Source organism: Lygodium microphyllum, chromosome 20 (assembly GCF_053477565.2).
Source record: "Lygodium microphyllum isolate KBCC chromosome 20, Lygodium_microphyllum_v1.1.10, whole genome shotgun sequence".
Lineage (NCBI taxonomy): Eukaryota > Viridiplantae > Streptophyta > Polypodiopsida > Schizaeales > Lygodiaceae > Lygodium > Lygodium microphyllum.
Genome location: NC_141154.1, coordinates 38574265 through 38592598, shown reverse-complemented (window position 1 = coordinate 38592598; position 18334 = coordinate 38574265). Strand labels below are relative to the sequence as shown.

Below are 18334 nucleotides of genomic sequence, written 5' to 3'. Positions count from 1 at the left end.
GTGGGAACTGTAGGATGGACCGTGGAGGTCATGGAGGAACTAGGCACATTCTTTGGAGCTTGTTTGCTCCAACTATTGTTTGCTGACCCGTGTTATGCAGGATCGAGAGCCCACTTCAGTGAAGGAGGCTTTGCAGCCTGATCATTGGCAGAAGGCCATGGAAGCCGAGTTGGAGGCTATTGAGAGGAATGGCACTTAGTCTCTTGTGCCTCGTCCCTCTCACAAGAAGGTGATTGGTGTCAAGTGGGTCTTCAAGACCAAGTACCTTAGCGATGGTTCTTTGGACAAGCACAAGGCTCGCCTTGTTGCTAAAGGTTTTACTCAGCGCCCAGGCATTGATTTCCATGATACTTTTGCCCCCACTGCTCGTATAGTGACTATTCGAGCTGTTCTTGCCTTGGCTGGCCATAGGAGATGGCCTGTTTATCAGTTGGATGTGAAGTCGGCCTTTTTGAATGGTGACTTGCAGGAAGAGATCTATGTCGAGCAGTCTCCTGGCTTTGGATCCTCGGATGGGAAAGTTTACAGGTTGAAGAAGGCCTTGTATGGCCTCAAGCAGTCTCTGCGTGCATGGAACGAGAAGATTGACTCGTTTCTTCAGTCGAAGTTGGGATATCGGCGCTCCAAGGCCGATCCGCAGCTTTATGTGCACACTTCCGAGGTTGGTCGTGTGTTGTTCGTGTTGTATGTTGATGATTCGATTTTGACAGGGGATTATGCACAGAAGGTCCGAGAGACCAAGATAGCTTTACATCAGGCATTCGAGATGACAGATTCGGGGCTTCTTAATTTCTTCTTGGGTCACGAGATTTATGAGTCTCAGAGGGGGATTTTCATCTCTCGGCGGAGGTATATTTAGGAGCTCTTGGTTACTTTCGAGATGGAGACTTGTCGGTCCATTACTACTTCTATGGATCCGAATTGGAAGGCCACTTCACACTCAGATTCTCCCGTGATGGATGTTTCACGCTACGGTTAGTTGATTGGATCTTTGATTTGGCTTCTCAACACTCATGTTGATCTTTGTTTTGCTATGGGTCTTTTGGCAGGGTTCATGACGGAACCCAAACAGGTGCATTGGCAGGCTGCCCTGAGGATTCTTCGGTATTTGAGGGGGACCTTTGACTTAGGGATTTCTTATCTCGCAGGTACAGATGCTTCCGTTCTGGTTCTTGCAGGTTGGAGTGACTCGGGTTGGGCTGGAGATATGGACCATCGACGGTCTACTACAGGCTACTATTTTATCTTGGGTACAGGTGTTATCTCTTGGAGTAGCAAGAAGCAGCCCACGATAGCCCTTTCTTCTACTGAGGTGGAGTATCGGGCTGCGTCTTCCACCACATGTGAGGTTGTGTGGCTTTGGAGATTGTTGGAGGAGCTTGGCTGTCCCTAGACTTGTCCTACTCTTCTGCGGTGCGACAATGAGAGTTGCATTGCCTTGGTACGGAATCCAGTATTCCATGCCCGAACGAAGCACATTGAGATCCTATATCACTTCATTCGGGAGAAGCTTTTGGATGGTACCATTGATGTGGAGTATTGCAAGACGGAGGATAATCTTGCAGATTTGTTTACGAAGGCGCTTCCCCAAGCTCTTCTTCGGCAGCATTCCAGATCCCTCAGTCTTTTGACCCGTCCAGGATCTGAGAGGGGATGTTAGACAGTCATTTCTTGGACAGCTGGACTGTACGGACGTCAGTGCCATGTCAGCAGGTGCCACATCAGCACTTGCAGTCGGACATTATTTACTGCAGTCGGCTGCATTTAATGCAGCGGACCTGCTGCAATTATTTCCTATTTTTTGGCTATTTATAGCCGGGTTTTTGACACACTTCAGCATTCATTACTCAGATTCTGATCTTGAGATCTGTTGGCTGAGATAGACTGTGCTTGGGCTGACGGAGATCGAGGTTATCAAGTCAGAGACATACACAGATATTTCCTCTGCCCCCTTGTGTATTTCTGCACTCTTATACATCATACTACACCGCAGATTTTCTGTGTTTACACTGTCTCCTTCTCTCTCTCTCTCTCTCCTCTCTGTGTTCACTCTCTCTCAATCTTTGTCCTACGCTTCCCCATCGCTGCACTTTGACACTTCCGACCATAGTGATAGCAAGTAATGTCACTCTTATCCTTTCCTTTGCTCTTGCTCCTGTTTCTGTGTCTTGCATTTGTATTTTTCTTTTCAGCCCTGCCTCTTACATTATAAGCTGAGTTGCTGCCTTCTCCACTAGACATACGTCTAATTTCTTCATTCAAGATAGAACCCCTCACCCCATCATATGAGAGATTGGGGTTATTGCTGAGTGAAACCACCAAGGTTTCCCAAGAGTCAAGCAGTGTAATGATAAAAAAGATTGCCCTCAACTTATCATCAAAGTCCAAGTTTGCATCTTTGAGCTGATTTAGAATCCCTGTAAATGCACTCAAGTGCTCAGCTGTAGGCTTTGACTCATCCAATCGCATATTCACCAACTTGCGCATTAAATGCACATGATTAACAGGTGTGGTGATCTCATAAGTAGGTTTCAGCTTCTCCCATATTGCATAACCTGTGTCTAAACCCTTAATGTCTGTCAGAATGTCATGAGTGACACCCATCTTTATGTAAGCCATAGCCTTTTTATTCACTGTGGCCCAATCTGCATCAGACATTAGTGCAAGTTTATCTTCCTGCAAAGCATTCTCACAATCCTTCAGGAACAAAATGCCCTGCATACGGTCTTTCCAAAGGTCAAATCCATGACCATCAAACCGTTTAATCTCCATCAAACTCTTGATGTCTCAACTGGAAGAAGTTGCAGCCATTTTATCACGAAAACAAGAGTAAATGCACTAATTTGCGAAAGCATAAGCTGAACCAGCAAAATACCCTGCTGTTTTTCCTCAACCAGAAATAAATCTCTGGTGTATGTACATTAACCAGCCACTATACGGGCAAAAGATGCAGAAATTTACTGAATTCTGCGATTCTATGCAAATCCCCAAAATTTCAAGTCCAAAATTGCATGAATGTTAGTCAATCTGACCTAGTTGAGTAAAGCTTTGCCAATACATGAAAAGCCCCAAATTTATGGGATCCAATGTCAGGAAAATTTGCCCAAAAGAGTGAAAATCCAATAAATTTGGTAAAATCCCCAAATTAATTGAGGTCACTGCTCGCAATGTCAGCAATTTTTGACACGAGTATCATTATCAGGCCTAGATGAGATCAAATCTGGGAAGCCCCAAATTTTCTGACTCAAATCCTCACAGATCTGTGATCTGTGCTTCTGGCGTGTGAACTCCCGTCAAAGCGAAGTGGTAATGAGGGGATTAGAGAAAAATTCAATTAAAAAAAAAAAACAAAGGAGCTGGGGGGGGGGGGGGGGTTTCTGTTTACCCGGTCATGTCACATCACCCTCAGATGTCGCTCGCCTATCCATTTGCGAACCGCTCGTAGAGGTTGCCTGCTTGTTGTGTGGTTCCTTGTCGCACACCGCCCGGAGAAGTCGCCTGATTGTCGCGTAGTCACCACCCGTTTGCAGTTCAATGCTCGTCTGCAGTTTGCCCAGCTATCACGCCTTTTGCCTGCCGTTAGCTACACGCCTGCTTGGTTACTTCGAGCAGTATTCTGCTTGTCTTCTGCACGACTGCTCGGTTGCTGGTATTCTTCACGAGAAGTGTGCACAAAAGTCGGCTCTGATACCAGTTGTTGGAAGCGATAGGGACACAGCTCGAGCAGGAGTGAACGAGTGAGTGTGACGGCTTGAGAGAGTGTGAGCAGAGTAAAAGTACGAGACGATAAGAGTGTACCAACAAATGTGTTGGTACACAAATAATAAAATGTATTTATACTTAGGGCACGTAAAGGGTACGTTCACAAGTACAATGTGTGTGTACTATACACGGAGGTTACCGGGCCTTTATATCCCAACAGGCTCTAGGGTGACATGCCATCTCTCATCTATAGCCTCTCACATTTGGCAAGTGTGTGATTGGACTCTGGTGTATCTTTGTGTATAGGATGATGTCCCTATTGGTAAAGGTCTCTTGGAGTAATCTTGCATCCATCCTCATGGCTCCATTACAGTTCTACACTGTGAACTTCAAATGTGTCTCATAGACCGTGCCTTGTCATTGGCGCCTATTTGTGATAATGATGCACATGTCTCTATCCATTTGCTCACTTTGTGGGCCTCCATAATGTGTGGTATGCACTCGTTGTGGTGGGCTATCTAGATGGGTGTGAAATCATTCTTGAGGTACACTTTTTCTCCTTTAAGAGCCTTTCCTTTTGGAGAGAGAGGCTTGTTGTGATTCCAAATAAGAAATTTTGATGATAAGGGGCCAATTGTTTTCTAGATCCTTCCCTACTTGCCATGCACTTTTCACCGTTGAGGGATCCTCCACTCCCATTTTTCCACATGTGTTCTAGGCATCTTCTAGAGGGATGCCTTTCTCTTTCCATCTGACCACCCAGATGTGCAAGGCTCTAATTTTCCTTCTCTTCTCCTCTTCAAGCGCTGCCTTCACGAGCTCTTCCTTCTTTGTTAGTGTCTTCGGTGCCACTTTGATCCACTTGGAGTTTTCAGCCACCTCCGCTTGTGCTTGTTTCACTATGGTTGTCGATTTATTGATCTCCTTCGTCATGTGTGTCTTCAAGTCATCTATTTCAATTTGCACATTGTTGGGCATTGCTTTGGTGATTTCCCTCTCGTCCCTCTTAAAGAGATTAAGCTAGTTCCAATATTCGGTGATCTCATGCCGGAGTTTTTCAATCACCCTATTCATCTTGAGCTAGTGCAGGTGATTATATTTATATTTTCCTAATAGCTTATAGTCTGTGACTTGAATGCCAATTCTAAAGATGACATACTTTTTTTCTCCATGTTAATATAAAAAACATGTAAATATTGTAGATCATCTCATGGGTTGTGCGCTAATGCCCTTTGATCCATGATCTGGGCTCTGTAGGCATTTAAATTTTCATTGAATGCAATTGTTGCTCCTAGTGTCCTAGGCACTAAGTGAAATTAAGGTTAGGGTTTCCTATTTCGGTTAAGCCTCTAGGGTTTTATTTTATTTTAAAAAGATACTTTGTGCCTCATTAGCACATAAGTGTGGCTTTATTCATTTTGATCACCACGACATTGTATGCTCTCTCTTATTAATACATCGCCTCTCTTTTGTGATTGAGTTATTGTGCATCGATCAATTCATTGATTATCTTCCATTCAATTTCAATTAATCCTGCAATTACTTCAGGTGTGGACCAACAGTGGTATTAGATTCCTTATCGCCATCACCATTGCTCATGACCGCCTTTCTTACAGCCATTGCCATTGAGCACCACACCTCGGCTGGCTTCCACATGAAGTCATTGCCGTTGCGCCGGCTTTCATTACCTCGACTAAGTGGTACCGACAATCACACATTATCGTTGTTGCCTCCACTTAGTCTCTTGAGTGCACAAATTCCATCAACATCAGGGTTTGATAGCTCACTGTCGCTTGTAGCTTGTGTGTCTTCTTCACCATTGCCCAATTGAGTGCTTTAATAGGGTTCTTCAAGTTTGCAGCCCCCATGGTTGCCATTTGCTGCCCTCTACCCATGAGCGTGTTTGCCTGCCTTAGTCTCAAGCTCTCGCCACCTAGGTTGTTTACTTGGACTTGTTGGCTATCCTTTCTCTACTTTACATCATGCTAATTGTAACCTGACAGCCAATGCGCTAGATCTACCGCCTGGGCCAATAACGGTTTAAATGTGCCATGTACGTGCTGTGGACCAGCTTCCTTCAATGCAACCTGGTCGACCAACATGCAACTTGTCTCCCGTCACTAGCTTTATTGCCTTGGCCCACAGACGAGCTGTCGATGGACATGCTACTTGCCAGTTGCCTCGTCACTACCCATGCTGCCACATATGTGTCGTGTCATGCTCTGTTTGTTCACCATCTAGTCGATGTGCTACTTGATTGCCGGCCCTAACTTGCTATGCGTGCTTGCCACCAGCACTGGTTTCACTAGTCAACTGATCTATGTCACCGAGCATGTCGCCCTATTGTCTTTTGCATAACACGTTAGCCGGCTACTTGCGTCTTGTAGCCCAATAGTGCCGACAACAAATTTTATTTAAAAATATTATTCATTTAAATGAATAAAGCCTCAATTCACACTAGAAAGCCCTTGTTCTCCCACAGTGCCCTTCACAAGCACATTTTGCGGCTAATTGAGGGCTTTTCATGAAAAATGCCCAATTTATTCAATTTAAAGAAAATCTTGGGGCTTTGCATTTTTTACTCTAGATTCATCATTGAATTGAGGAAATTGAGGTGTGGCCTTCATCAAATCTGGGCCTTTTCATCAATTTGATCAAAATTTGCCCAAATATTATCAAAAAATTTGGGTCTTTTCAAGAATTTGGGATTCTTCATCAACATTGAGACTCAATTCATCATCGGACATGACATTTGGCATCATTTGGGTAAAAATGTCACAAAAATCTTCGACTTTCTCTTCAATTTCCCAATAAAATTTGGGTTTTTTGTCATTCGAGCTCAACTTCACCCCAATTTCTTTGAAAAATTTGGGTCTTTTCTGAATTTCATCAAATATATGAATATCAAGGCTCAATTCACCTTGAGGTGATGCATTCGACATTAATTGGGTTAAAAATTTATCCAATTTCTTCAAATTATCTTACTTTCGGTTCAAATTTGGGGCTCTTGCCCAATTCCTCTCCACCTCCGAGGCACTCGAATTTTGTTGTGGTTTCGGTGTGCTCAAAGATCATATTATTTGGCTGCTGGCCTTGTTTTTCCCCAGTATTGAAGACAAATTTATTATTTTGGCACATTTATTGGGCAAATTTTCATCCAATTCTGCTGCTGTTGGCATTCTTGGAGCACTTTCAGCCATTAATCTCTGATTTCAGCATATTGCTGATTGCCGCATTGTTGATAGCCCTCTTGTAAATCATTGGCAAACAATGAAGAGTATCTTCACTTACCTCAAGGACACCAAGGATTTAAACTTTTTCTTCAAGGCTATTCTTCACTCATGCATGGATTCGTGGATTGTGATTAGGTTGGTTTTTTAGAAGACATTTTGACAAATCTTTTAATGAAGGCTATTCCTCCATCAAAGTTTTGAGCTATTCAGCTATTTCTACTCATGATACCTTTTAAAACATGGTTTGTCATTCATTGTAGTGTATCTAGTCTTAATTCTTTAGATTGCCTATTTTGATGTATCATGTATCTACTATGATCTATTGCTACTTGCATTGTTATGAGTCTCATAAACTTGATTTAAGATTACTTAATACTAAAGAATCTTGCAAGTTGCAACGTGTAAAACTGATAACTATGTGAAATTGCGCAATGTGAATCATGGATATTGGATTCTTGTGTTAAAGGTTAAGATTGTTCAATGACTATAGTCTCTAGTATGCTTAGTATGTATACATATGTTTATTTATATGCTTAAACACATATTATTATTTATAATATAGTATATTAGATAATTAAAAAATTTGGATCCACTTCAAATGGTCGAAACTTTGAAACTTTGTTTCTTTCAATTTTTGAAACTCATGTTTTCGAAATGCATTGAAACACTGCTCCCAAGTCTGATTACATTTAATAGCATTGAGCTTCTCCTACATAGCACAACACCAAGTATCTTGTGCAAGAGTCTCATCAATTGACAATAATAGTAGACTCATGGTCTTGTGAAATCTGAAATGTAAAAGTATAGCTCATATAGAGAAAATCACCCTATCTGGTTTAACTAGCCGTGGCTTTAGAGCTCAATAGATCCATCTTGACCTTGTAAACCCATTTGCAACTAATAACTTTCTTGCCTTCAGGTAAGGGTACTAACTCCCATGTGTCATTATTCTTAAGTGTAGTCATTTCTTCATCCATAGCACGATCCCAATACTCATTACCCACTGCATCCTCAAAATAGGTGGATTCCACATCGTGTAGAACCTTATCCATGTACATATAGTGATAAGCTACATAGTTGTCATATGTCAATCGTTGCATTGGCTTTCTCACTCTACTTGACTTGCATGGACTTCGATCACTACCAGGTGCTTTACCATCCTCTTGTGCCTTCCGCACACTAGGTGTTTCACTGTATGCTGGCTGATCTAGTGGGCTTGACGGTATAGCGGAATAATGAGTTAGTCTTGCATCCTGCATGAGCTGCATGTACCATTGTGGAATAACAAGAGTCTCACCTTGCTACAATGGAGACCAAGAGGTCTTTGGTACTTGTAATACACTTGTTTGGCATAGGGACTCTTCTTCACTAGATAAAGGTACATCCCTCTCTTTTGAAGAAGAGGGCTCCTATCTTGATGATTAAATACTCTCGGAAGACACTCAAGGGGATGGGGAAGGAGTGTAAATACTCAATGAAGAAGTAGAAGAAGGAACGATCAAGGGTGGAAGGAAAGCAAAAGGTGGGGAAGAATGGGCGTGAGTCACAAATGAAGAAGGGATACTGATGGGTAACTTGGAAGCAAAAGGGGGAAGTGATGGTTTCTTGTTGGGGGGGGGAGTCCATGAGGGAGAACTTTGGAGTAGAAGCACCATCAATTGGATTATCCGAGGCCGCAAACTCATCAAATACCACATTCTTTCTCACCTCTATCTTTGTTTTTTCAAGTCATAGAACTTGTAGCCCTTCGTGGTCATGCTATAATTAATGAAGATAATTTTGACTTGGGGTTGAGCTTGCCCTGCAATGCCTGCGACAGTAGAATGAAGAGACTATGGGGATCTACCAAGATTTGCAAGTTGAAATGAAGAAAATTACTAAAGCCACAAAAGAACTAGAGGAGCTGAGGGAGGAAAGAGCTTGCTGGTACAAAAGAGAGGTGGAAAAATTAACCTAAGAGGCTGCCTCAACACACACGAAGAGTAGCAGAAACTAAGGGGAAAAATGGAAGATCAAGAAAGAAGGCTGACAATGCTAGCCGTGCTCACAGTGTGGGCACTTGGGCTTGGACTTCTTCTCATCCTTCTTTTCATTTTGCTTCTTATTATTAGCCTTCTTGTTTTCCTTCTTGTTTCCCCCTCTTGCACGTGTAGTAAAAGCCTTGGTAGACCCGGATCTACTAGCTCCAACTTCTTTGAGTCTTTCGTCATTCTCCAAGCAAGCAAAACTAACTTCTCCCAAAGAAGAGTTTTACATACCGTGGAGGTAAGCAAATTGGTGCAGAATACTCTGTACTTAGGAGAAGGCAATTGGGCAAAAGAAGCCTTGCTATGTCCTTTGAAGATAGCATCGGATCCAAGGATATAAGCTTATCCCACATATCCTCCATCTTGTTGATATGGTCCTTCATAGGAGAGCCATCAATAGAGAGCAACTTGAGTTTCTTCTTGTGAGTAACATGGACCATGACGGGCAAAGATCTTTTGATGGTAAAGGAAAGAGGGATTTATCCACACTTTCATTGCAGTTTGCAACTTGTGTACATGAACAACGACAACATCTTGTAGACTCATCAAAAGAAAGGACCTAGCTTGAGAGTGGATCTGATCCTAGAGAGTAGCTCAGTCCATCATAGAAACAATAGCAAGATCCTCTATGGGTCAAGGAATAGGAGTAGTAATATAATCCCAAAGATCAAAGGTGTCAATAATGCACTCGCTTTGCATGACCAAAGAGAATAGTTCGATTTGTCAAGTTGATATTCTTTGGGTAAGGAAGGAAGAACTACCACCTGTACAGAAGGTGCCATCATAGCGATGCGAGGGCCAAAAAGATGGGCCCTATGTAGGACATGTAAATGAGCGGGAGGAGGAGAAAGCCACACGGATCTTCGAGACTTGTGAGAGTGATGCTTCCTTTCAGAATGAGGCTTTGCTCTCCATTCTTTGCGTCGCTCTTTGTGGCGTTTATACCTGTGAGAACACCCATCTTCGGAGGAATAGGTAGACTCCTCATTGGAGTCATCAAACACATTGAAATGGTGGTGCTCCATCCTTGTAGTAGACTTGCAAACACACTAAATCTGCTGCATTTTGTTGTAGGGGAGCCCAAGCAGAGGGTATGAGCTTTGTTGAAATCACACGTGCAAGAAGACAGTGGTAGATGTCTTGCCTTTGTTGAAATCACACGAATAGTGCAGAAAATCTGTGTTTTCTGTAGTAGACAGCAGGCTGAAATCTGCATTTTCAGTAACAGTGTGGTCTCTTCGAGCTGAAGTCTCTGTGACATGTGTCCTCACGTAGGCGATGATAACATGTGAGAGTGCATAATGTAAGAGGAACATGAACACAAAGAGGAAAGAGAACAAAGAGACAGCAAGGAAAGAAGGCATTAGTGAGGGCATTGGATCAGGCTGATGACTGTGGCAGCACCAGAGACGGAGGAAGGTTGAAGACGAAGTGTGCTCAACTTGCAAAAGGAAGAAGATGATGTGCCAAGTGTGGAGGCTGGCTATAAATAGCCAAATCAGCCTAAACTGGCTGACCTGACGTAGGTGAAAATGTTGATGCAATGGGCCAGCATAAAACTGGCTGATCAGCTGCTTCTGCTGCAAAAAGTGCTCGTGCAAATATCTATGCAGGCTGGGCCCCCTATGGCAATGAAAAATAGGCTGAGCAGCCACTGAAAAAGAAATGCAAGTGGGCTGGTTCTAGTGTGAACACATCCTACACTGAAGTAGAAATGTATGCAAACAGAATGGGATGAAATAGTCAGAGCTTGTGTGTCTCTGTTAGACTCTGACAGAGCTCACAACTAGGAAATGATAGACTTGACAAAATATAGGCCAACACACACTCGTGGGTATGTGCTAGATATGGTGTTTATAAGTGACATTCCCAATAATAACAGCCAAAGGTAAGTTAAAAATGCATTTCAACGAGAATGAAAAATTTGTAACATTTCATTTTAATCACTGAAATGAAAGGTTTCAGTTCAGCTTCTGAAGTCGCTCCATAGTTGCCGAGGGTTTCTGAAACGGGAGGTATGAAATGGGTTTCATATGCTTCATATGAGTTTCCTAAAACATTAGAAAGGAGTTTCATTCAAGATGGAAGAAAACTATCATGAGACTTTATAAGTAGAGAGTATGACTCATATGATGTGATTTATCATAATTCATAATCCTATCCAATACAATTGGAGATTTAACATAGCATCAACATATACATGCATCATGGCCCATTGTCCATGACAGCTTTCATTATAGAAGAAGCGATCAATATATTCATGCATTATAGACAACAACTTGTTCTTGCAAACAATGTCAATGTCCATGTTAGAGTGTCAAATGAATCTGTGACAAGATTACGAAAGTTCAAACACATCTTTTAGGGTAGGGCTTTTTGGAACTTTAAAACAGGTGTTTTGTAGGTTTCTGAAATGCCCTGGCTTTTTTGTCCATACTTTTTCTTTGCTGTCTGCTTATTGAAATGTTTTGTTGTGTACTGTTTCAGATTTGAAACAATTTATTGTGACCTCTATCCTGGGATTGAATGTTGCAGTATGGAACTGTGTGTTGCAGTCTCTCATGAGAGATATGGGAGCAGAGTTTTCTGAGGATGGTGTGGTTCAATCCTTTGGCAATGATGAAGAAGCTCTGAAAGCAGCTGATGAAGGTGCTGCTGTGGGTATATCATGTCATTTATTCTTTTTCTAATAAAGCAGTTCTTATGTTTGTGCATTTTGTTTACATTGATGAGATCAAAGCGAGCATAATTTTTGGATCTTCTAGAACCTTTGTACTTAATCCATCTTAGCTAGGTCACACAGAATTTTGGAGGCTTTTGTTGGGTATATTTTTGCATCATTAAATTATGGATGTGGTATCTGTTCAGTGCTTCTGTTTTGCTGGCCTTGGTTTACAGTCTATGCTGTTGGTGTTGTCCCGATGTCCAGACTTACTTGAAGAAAGGCATCAAACAAGTGTCTTTGCTATTACATGTTATTGGTGAATTGATATCTAGTTTATGATGCGATTTGATAGTCTTCAATTAATTTTTAGGCTAATGTGAATGATGATCATGATGACATGCCATTCGCAAAAGGTGGCCTTGACAATTTTGAAGTCGTGCAGTTGGAACTTGGAAGTGAATGGCACATACTAAGTGGAGCCTTCTTCCCTCTCTCTTAGCTTTCTGGTGTTAACTTTGATGGTATGCTCAACTGCTATAAAGCACACACGATTGCATGAGGATTTTCTCAGATCGGAAATGTTTCTTTTTCATGTACATTTTGCCCAGTATTCTCCTCCCACCCTTTATTCTCCGGAAAAGAGATTTCTGAGGCCTGAGAATGGCTACAAATTTGCTTATTTCCTATTCACACTTCTTATGCTATCTTGTCAGATATAGTTATGTGGCTTGCAAGTTACATGCATGCTATATTTATTTACAAGACCCCTAGGTCATCATGAGGTATGTACAACTAAACATTAGGGGAACCTTTAGTCCTCTCTCGTTCTTTGGTCTAGCTTGTAGCTGCCAGCTATTGTCTTGCATGAGCAGCTTCTCTGCATATCTCTTGCATCTTCCATTTTGTATTGGTTTACATAGTCAGGCATGTGGACAGATGCAAGAATATCATGTACTCATTGTCTCTCTCTGCAGGGGGTAGAATCCAGGATATCCAAGTAGCTCCCTGCACTATCTGATTTATGAGCAAATCATTCCAGTATGGCAATTTCTGTAAAGCCAGAATTGTTTATAGGGGAATGTTTTTGACGAGTTGACTTGTCTCTTTGCATGTATAGTTGCAGGCTGATTCAGCCTGAGATAAAAGGAGTGAGCACATGGCCTCAGGTACAAATAGCCTGCACAGGCTTTTGTGATCTCTGTGCAGATCTATTTTGTTCTTTATCTTACCTTACTAGTTCTGTTCATGAAAATTTCATTTGCCATGATTGTATGCCATTTTTTTGTCTTTTATCCACAGCTGCTTTGATATCTGTCTAAAGTTTTCATGGTGTTGTATGTTGTTGATGAGTGTCCATACGCATGGCTGAAGTGGCCTAACTTCTTTGGCATGTTGTTAGTGTATTTTGTTGTTAGTGTATTTCTAATAGATGGTTAGCTACATCTAACTGTTAGCCCTTTGTTCAAGCATATTAGATGTGGGACAAAGGGCTTTTGCTCTCCAAACCAGAGGAACAACCTATTTCCTTATCATCTCATGTTTTTAGGTTTTGTGACAGGTGGTTGAAATGTCCCACATTGGCAGGCTAAGAGGTGACACACCTTTCTTGCAAGACTTCATAAGTTCATTATTGTCAACTACTCTTGTCAAATATCACCCCTAGCATGTGCCTACTGCTGTTCCAATTTGGAATAAGTATGCTCTTTCTGGTTCTGTGTTTATGAGTTGAAGTTGTGCAGTGTGCTCCTACAACAAGTCTGCATCTACAACAGAATGTTTCTATAGCACTTTGAAGCAGTTATATATGATGTCTAATTGCAAACAAACTTGTATTTCAGTAAGTGGGGATGATCGGATTCGATTTTTGCACAATCAAAGTACTGCAGATTTTGAAACCTTGAAGGAGGGCCAGGTGTGTTATATATGGACGTTGAAAATATCTTAATTCTTATTGTTTTTTACCACCTAATGTCAAGGCCACTTATCTATATAATGGTTTAAACTCATCTTTTGACTTTAGGGTTGTGATACTGTTTTTGTGAGTCCTACTGCTAGGACCATCGACCTTACATCAGCTTGGATTATGGTATGGTTGATGTTTCTTAACTCTATTTTCAGAAATTGCTCATATCAGTTTCATTCAGCTCAATTTGTGTTATTTGAGGCCAAAATCAGGCACTTGTAGCTCCTATGCAGCAAGCTCAATAAGTTTTCTTTGTTCATATCTTTTGCAGAAGCGATCAGTTATACTCTTTATATCGCCAAACATGCGACAAGGTCTTTCCCAAATGCTGAACAAGTATGATCGTCTTCTAGCTTGTTTCAGCTGATTAATAGTTTCATACTCTAATAGTTCATCCTTGTGAAGCTCATTACTTGCACTCGAGTATTGTTTCTTTACAAAGCTTAGAAAAAAGCATTTAATGTTTTTGCAATACAAATGTGTCCATTCACGTTATCCTTGTACATTGATGGCATAATTCAGTTTGAACTAAATTTTCTCATAAAAGATCCACATTTTCTCCAAGAGTCTAATGCAACTGGCTGGCCAATTTGGTGTCACTTTATATAAGGATCTCTTTTTGGGCATAAGGTCAAGTAGTGGGAACAGTGAACATTCTACAAGTACTGTTTCTGAAAAGCATCGATCATGTCGAGGTGGTTTTCGTATGACAAGTTCTGAGAGCTGGATCCTTGAAGCCTTAACTTTCAGAAAAAGTGGAGTGAGCTATGGTGGATGGTGAGCTGACCCTCAATCAGCTGTGGCCAATGGTCATGCAGGCAGAGGACAACCGAACAATGTATGTGTATAAATAAAGGATTGACCTATGCTAAGGTCTAGTCAAAGGATTCTAGGTCTAGTATGGCTGCAAGAAAATCACAAGATAGTAGAACAGGACCTTCTTCATCTTTGCAAGCTTTCAGAGGGCTATGCAGCTTATGGTGCATGTAAACAGGCTGCCTGTTCACTTATCATCACATGTGACATTTTTACCACTCAATCGGGCTGACACAGCATAATATGAGGAGACTGGAGACCTTTGAGTGAGGTAGCAGAAGATGAAAGAAAGAAAGACAGAAAGTTATATTAAAGTCTACAAAAGGCCAAATTGGCCTATGCGACCAAAATGTTACATCTGAAAGTTGGGGAATTTCCCAAATCCCAAAATAGCTATCATCTAATGCTATGACTAATTGAAGGAGAATAATAAATACATAGCTGATGAATACAAAATAATGTCAAAACCAGATACAATGTGGAACTGCTCTGAGGGTACTCTTGTCCCAAGATATCTCTCATGGGTCTATTTAACATTGAGAGGTTGAAACAGCAAGCCATGGTTCCCTGATGATGATGTAGTATCCTCTGTATTTGTAGAAGATGCCTCTTGCATGAGCGTGGACGATGGGCTTTGTTGCTCTAAGCGGCTATGTCAGGGTGACTCCCCAGGGTGGGGCTACTAGTCGGTCGGATGGGGGCTTTGTGGTAGTGGGAGTGGTCAATGCTTTGTAAAACTCTATGAGTCCACATTGGTGTGTGTCTCCATGTGCTTGATCTTGAGTCCATAAGAGATGCTCTCTATGCCGACATAGCTCTACTAAGAAGAGCCCGAGACATCTCTAACCCGGGAAATCCATCACCTTGGATAATGGCACTAATCTGGCTTCGACTAATAGAGCTAGCAAATCTCGTCCTCTAGGGGGAGAGAGTCTACAATGTCTCTACTTTTCTCGATGTGTAGCTGGTGCGAGGATGCATGGACCTGTCCAATGGTGCATCATAAACCACGAGACAAGTATACATCCATGTATCTCGAATGCATAATAGATTCGTAGCTAGTGTGAGGATGTATGGAGCTGACCAATGGTGCATCGTAAACCACGCGACATGTACATCCATGTATCTCGGATTGATAATAAAGCCATCGAGGGATATGTGTAGAGAATGATTTTGGTAGAAAGCGATCTTCGTCCCCAGATCCTGAGTAGATGGCACCTATGTCCTGGAGGATGCATGGAGCTGTCCAATGGTGCATTGTAAACCACGAGACAAGTATACATCCATGTATCTCGAATGCATAATAGATCTGTAGTTGGTGCGAGGATGTATGGAGTTGACCAATTGGCAATGGTGCATCGTAAACCATGAGACGAGTGTACATCCATGTATCTCAGATTGATAACAAAGCCATTGGGGGATATGTGTAGAGGATGTTTTTGGTAGAAAGCCATCTTCGTCCCCAGATCTTGAGTAGATGCCACTCATGTCTTGGCTGTGTGTAACTTAATAATGTCCATGTTGATGATATGGTTCAGCTCCTTTTGGTTGAGCTCCAAGTGAGGGTAATTCAAGCTTTATTGTCGGGGTGGTAGGTGATCCATGTGTAATCCATGTAGCTGAAACCAACATTTCTTCTCAGATGGGGTGATAAATAACCAGATTTAATACTAATTACAGCAAGTATAAAGTTCACATAAACTGAAAATGCACAATCTACCACTTTAATCTTGGACAATGGATAGCCCATTGGGCCCCAAAACTGATGCCCCTTCAAGTATTTCTGTAGCTTTTATTGCAAATGGATGGAGTACAATTGAGACTCTTTGATCTCCTCCACTAATCCAAGTGCCTCTTGTTGTCAAAACTGACCAACAAGCCTTCAAACCGAATTTCCCCTTGGTTTGCTCGGGGATTGGCCTTTACCTTGCTCCTTGAGAGACAAATTAAGGCCCAAATCTGATATGGGCTAGCTAACCTCTTGAATCTTGCTAAAATTCTTTAATTTCAGTTGCTAATTTTGAGCACGCATTTTGAGGTGGCTGTCAAACCCTAATTTCTATTGTTGTAAATCAGGGTTTACAATAGAAATTTTCCAATATCTCCACCTTTAATGATTCAAGTATCTAGATTTTGCTGAGATAACTTGAAAGATGGCTGCAGGATGAGAGAACATGCTATAGAGGGAGAAATTTTAGAGTTTCATCTCGAGAAAGGTTGGCAAACAAGTGTCTACTGCCTTGCTCAAACAGCCATGGAAGCTGCCACCTACCGCTTAGGACCATCAAAAAGGCTACTACCCTCTCCTGTATATTGTCACATGCACCAGAAGGACCTTGGACTGTTGTCATTTGCACCTGGAGGGCTCCAAACTGCTGTCACCTTTTGTAGGACTAGTCCTTGGTAGCTGCAAATCACATTGGCGGCAATCTCCTTGCTCTCTAATAACCTTTTTCTCTTTCACAATGGTTGGAATAGACTTCCACTAGCATTCAAAACGATTTTTTCCACTTGCATGGGCAAGTTTTGCCAGCTCATATGAGAGTTAGTTTAACCGCTTTAACAATGGCCAAGTATTTTCGAGATTCAACAAACAAGATGTATCATTATTCATTTTTCGCTTTGTCCAAGCGGGATTAGAAGTTTATGCTCATATTTGGGGAACACCCCATAGGAGAAGGAAAGGAAAGAAATAGGTTCAACATATTCCTCCTTTTGCTAAATCAAAAGATGTTGAGGCAGAAGCTGAATCAAAAGTAGGGCAGTTAGGATGGCCAACACCATGTGGGATGCTGAAGACAGAACAAGCGGGTTTAGGCACCGATTCGTGTACGTACTAACTCTTAGGGTAGCCCCGAAGAGAGACCCATACCTGCTAGATAAGCTCAAAGAAAAGATAGAGCACTCAATGGGCTAGCGTGTCCTCAAGCCCAAGTCAAAAGACTCTTTACTTCTCACTGATAAGACCTGTTGCAGCTTTCTAATTCCATTTTCCAGCATTGTTCAGCTTATTAAATTAATTTTCAGAATATTAAATTTGAAAACTAATTTGATAAGTACTCTAGTGCTCAAAAATTAATTTCACTAGCCAATAATTAAATTGGCTAGAGCAACTTGTTTTCCAAGTATCTCTAAGCACTTATTGATCTATCTCGAGGTCTTGAGTCCCACACTGTGAAATAATCGACTTGTATCTCACATGTGCAAGTCACATTTGCACATTTGATTAACTTACATCAAATGATAAGCAAAGCAATAAAATTTCACATCCTTATGATAGTAGTCATAACCGTGTCTTTGTTGAAGCATACCAACACTCAGTATCCCATTATAATAGTAGCTGTCTAGACGACTCTAGTGTGAGCTGGGAGTATCTCTATCTCTGCAAGTTTCAGATATATACAGGAAAGCCACAGTTTGGAAAAGGGCCTTTGCCACTATGGGTATTGCTCTATCTTCGCTTAGATGATCTCATGTGGTATAGAGGGCTTACTTTGGATCATTCATGAAATCTTTTTTTTTGGCAAATAAAGTGTGGCTAATTATTGTTGGGAATAAAGGCCCTCATGCCTTTTAAATGTGCTCGTGTGTGAACAGACCCTTAGCACTTGTACTTTCATGTACATATCTATCTAAAAACCTAGAGGTTCACTCTCGTTATTGTACCCACAAGTCGTGCTCACTTTCACTCTCAACTCTGCATTCTCTCTCTTTTTTTTCCGTAAAAGGTAATTATATTAATTACGAAAAAAAGACAAGATTACTTGATTACAAGATACATGACGACAATCTAAGCCATCATGAGAAGAGGTTCTAAGTACTACAAGTTACAAGGTCAAGGCAAAGGCGCGGAGGAAATTGCCATATGCCAGGGACGTAAGTCCTCCCTAGAGAGTAAATCAGAATGCTGGAGAAGATCTAGCTGCCA

General features: G+C 41.5%; 1 protein-coding gene across 1 annotated transcript in view; it reads left to right on the top strand.

Moving 5' to 3' along the window:
* The window catches only part of LOC148018851 (putative transferase At1g60990, chloroplastic), a 124689-nt gene that overhangs the window by 45869 nt on the left and 60486 nt on the right, over positions 1-18334 (top strand). The window contains exons 3-7 of the mRNA XM_087701267.1: positions 11450-11619; positions 13186-13219; positions 13466-13539; positions 13648-13713; positions 13862-13926. Of these exons, the coding sequence (XP_087557393.1) occupies positions 11450-11619; positions 13186-13219; positions 13466-13539; positions 13648-13713; positions 13862-13926 (409 nt within the window). The remainder of the gene's footprint in view (positions 1-11449; positions 11620-13185; positions 13220-13465; positions 13540-13647; positions 13714-13861; positions 13927-18334) is intronic.